The 3,433-nt window shown below is 36.4% G+C and overlaps 2 protein-coding genes across 2 annotated transcripts; one reads left to right on the forward strand and one right to left on the reverse strand.

Annotated features, from left to right (window-relative positions):
- Nucleotides 1-466: 466 nt before the first annotated feature.
- Nucleotides 467-907, reverse strand: LOC145067383 (uncharacterized). Its single transcript, XM_079014536.1, has one exon. It carries the CDS (start codon nt 905-907, stop codon nt 467-469), a length of 441 nt encoding a protein of 146 aa, XP_078870662.1.
- A 956-nt stretch (nt 908-1,863) lies between these two features.
- Nucleotides 1,864-3,061, forward strand: LOC145069428 (putative glutathione S-transferase). The gene is made up of 2 exons (XM_079016355.1): nt 1,864-2,233; nt 2,437-3,061. Exons 1-2 carry the CDS (start codon nt 1,922-1,924, stop codon nt 2,776-2,778), a joined length of 654 nt encoding a protein of 217 aa, XP_078872481.1. The 5' UTR covers nt 1,864-1,921; the 3' UTR covers nt 2,779-3,061.
- Nucleotides 3,062-3,433: the final 372 nt, after the last annotated feature.

Here is a 3,433-nt window from a genome sequence, read left to right on the forward strand (position 1 = left end):
TGGGCTCACTATTGTGGAGTACTGCCAGTAGTAAATCCGCTTCATCGATGTGACCTTGCGATAAGTTTGCTTCGTATTTTTGTCTTTCTCATCTTGGGTTCTTGCATTCTGCATCATAATGCCCAAATTCTTGGTAATTGTAACATTGAATGTGACTCTTGTCTCGACCTCATCCTTTTCCCCCATGGTTATTATTGTTGTTTCGCTGCTTTAATTTCGAATCTTCTTGGTTCTGTTTCTTAGCTCGTTCTTCCCATTCTTCGTGTGTTAGCAATAATTTTTTCTCATCAGGTTTTTGGTGAAACTTGATTCGAATTTCATGTGTCATCAATCTTCCTACCACTTCTTCAAAAGATATAGTGTCGAGATCACCGAATTTTTCAATGGTCCATGCCAATTGAACAAACTTTGAAGGTACATCACGTAGTACTTTCTTTACTACGTGCTTATGGTTGTTGCCTTGACCTCATCCCTTTCCCCCATGGTTATTATTGTTGTTTCCCTGCTTTGATTTCGAATCTGCTTGGTTATATTTCCTGGCTAGTTCTTCCCATTCTTCGTGTGTCGGCAATAATTTTTTCTCATCAGATTCCTGGTGAATCTTGATTCGAATTTCATGTTCCGTCAATCTTCCTACCACTTCTTCAAAAGTCATAGTGTTGACATCACTTAATTGTTCAATGGGCGATGCTAATTGAAGAAACTTTGATGGTACAGTACATAGTACTTTCTTTACTATGTAATATTCTTCTATCGTTTTGCCAAGAGCCCTTATATTGCTTACAATATTCCCTATCTTTGCAGAAAAATCATTCACTCTTTTTGATTCACTCATGTTCAGCATCTCAAATTCGGCTTTGAGAGTTTGAACCTTGGTGGTCTTGACTCGATCTGCTCCCAAGTACATCGTCTTAGAGTGTTTCCCAAACTTCTTTTGCCGATTGCTTCTCCGCTATCGTCAATAGAACCTCCTTCGGAATCGCTTGGTAGATGGCAGCCATTGTCATCTTGTCTATCTTCATACCCACCGGGTTTTGTGGGTTCTTCGGCTCAATCGCTTCCCACACCTCTTGCGCTTGCATGTAAACCTTCATCTTAGTAGACAATGCTGTGTAATTCGTCTTAGACAGCATTGGGTCTTGAAGTGTAACCGATCCTTCCTTGTTCGACATTGCACCAGATTCACTCTGATACCTAATGTTAGATATCTACATGATGATAATTGTGATGCAACCTTGTTGCCTAAGAAAAATAGAACAGAACAGGAAGGAAGAAGTGAACACAGGGCAAAACAGGGGAATAAGAAAACACGGGAGAGCTTTCTAATTACTTGCTGAACAAGAGTCTTTATTGCTGGAAAACCTAAACAAAGAAATCTAAACCTATACCCTTATTTATACTAAAACAGATAGTATCCTAAACTAACACAAATAACGCTTAAAAAAAAGCTTCCAAAATTGCCCCTTGGACTTAAATTGTCCCAGATTTTTTGATTAACCCAACATAAGTCACCCTCCAGCCACTTTGAAGGGCTGAAACAAGCTCCAAGTTGTTTGAAATTCAATAGAGAAATTAAAGCTATATATCATTTACTCTTGTCAATAAATACTTGTGTAAAAATGCTGAATAATATTATTGATTGATATAATATATCGTTAGATAAAAACAACATATCATTTATTGTCGTCAATATATACTTGTGTATAAAAGTTGAATAATATTTTTGATTGATATAAGTATTAAATAATAAAAAATCAAATTATATCGTCCACACGCTCGAACAACCCACAAGGCTACAACATACGTCGACCATGACAGAGGGGTAGGTGACTCTATCGCAGTAGTATTTATATGGCCGTTCACCAACTAATATTTAGAAACCTGAAATCAGGAGTTGCTGATAGATTCAGATCGACGGAAAATGGCGGATGAAGTGAAGTTGTATGCCGTTGCAGGAAGTCCATTCGTTTGCAGAGCGAAAATCGCTTTGAATATGAAGGGAATCAAGTACGAAAACTTGGAACAAGATCTCAGCAACAAGAGTGCCGAACTTCTCAAGTATAATCCTGTTTATAAGAAAGTACCGGTGCTGGTTCATAACGGAAATCCGATCTCAGAGTCTCTGCTGATCGTTGAGTACATTGATGAAGTGTGGAAAGGAGTTCCGATTTTGCCTCAGGATCCTTATGAGAAGGTTGTTGCTCGATTTTGGGCCAAATTTATTGATGAGAAGGTAATAACTAATAATTTCCTTCTCCCCTGATCTTCATTTATGCTACTGGTTTTTGTACGTATGGTTATGTAATTGTTAGTGGATGTATGCACATGATTTGATTTCAGCATTATGGAAGAAGGAAATGAACAGACTGATCATGCATCATTGTCTTTAACACTTCTGTTCCTACATTGACGATTATATTCTTTGTTTTTGTTCAGTGCATTCCTGCACTATATAAGGCTTTTGGACCCGATGGAAATGAGGAGACTGATAAAGAAGCTTGCGAGCAACTACAAATACTAGAAAATGAACTGAAAGTCAAAGCTACCAAGTTCTTTGGAGGTGACAACATTAACCTGGTCGACATTGCTGCTGATTTCATAGCCTATTGGCTTGGAATAATCCAAGAAGCAGCCGAAAAAACATTAGTCACCAAAGACAAGTTTCCAAAACTCACCGAATGGGCTGATGACTTTGTTAACCTTGAAGTCATCAATCAAGTCTTACCTCCAAGAGAACGCCTGCTTGCATTTTTCAAGAAACGCTTTGGTAAGGCATAATGATAAGTGGCATTTACAAATAATAAATCTAGTCGTTTTTTCGGTTATGTACTTTTATGAAGTTGAAGTTTTTGTCTATAACATCAATCGATGTTGCAAGAAAAAGCTCTTTGTGTTTGTGAAAGTTAAAGTTTCTGTAACAGTCATGGATCGATGTTGCAATAAGCGGTTCTTATCGTAATGATGCTGCTGTAATATGTAGTTTGTGGCATGAGTATATTCTGTATGTTGTTGTATGCAACGTTTCTTATTTGTTTTTAATTGAATGTGAGCTCATGAAGAAGATATCTTCCACGACTAGATGATGCCCATGGGTTGTTGGCTTGTTTCTTCTTCCATGTGAAAAGGACTATCTACTATATCAAATCAAATTAATGAGAGTAAATAACAGAAATCAAATTTTGTGGTTTGAGAAAAAGAAACTAGTGAATTTATACATTGCACATCATAAAACTCTAATAACAAATTATCGAGTTGGTTAAACAGTTAAAATAACGTATTCCAAAAATTAAATAACATAAAAACAGAAAGCGTCAAAAAAAAAAAACATAAAAGAAGCAACATTACATAAACAAAATTTTAAAAAAATTAAAACAAAATTTGCAAAAATAGTCATTGTGGTTGTCAAAATGCTGTGTTTTTTTGTCCAAAAATA

The sequence above is a fragment of the Lactuca serriola genome, chromosome 8 (genome assembly GCF_051521515.1).
Source record: "Lactuca serriola cultivar US96UC23 chromosome 8, Lser_US96UC23_V15, whole genome shotgun sequence".
Taxonomy (NCBI): Eukaryota; Viridiplantae; Streptophyta; class Magnoliopsida; order Asterales; family Asteraceae; genus Lactuca; species Lactuca serriola.

Bases quoted from the DNA above. Each gene is read 5' to 3' on its own strand.
- LOC145067383 (XM_079014536.1), bottom strand. From the start codon at position 907: ATGTACTTGGGAGCAGATCGAGTCAAGACCACCAAGGTTCAAACTCTC.
- LOC145069428 (XM_079016355.1), top strand. From the start codon at position 1,922: ATGGCGGATGAAGTGAAGTTGTATGCCGTTGCAGGAAGTCCATTCGTT. The intron at 2,234-2,436 runs GTAATAACTAAT...GTTTTTGTTCAG, and splicing joins CCAAATTTATTGATGAGAAG to TGCATTCCTGCACTATATAA.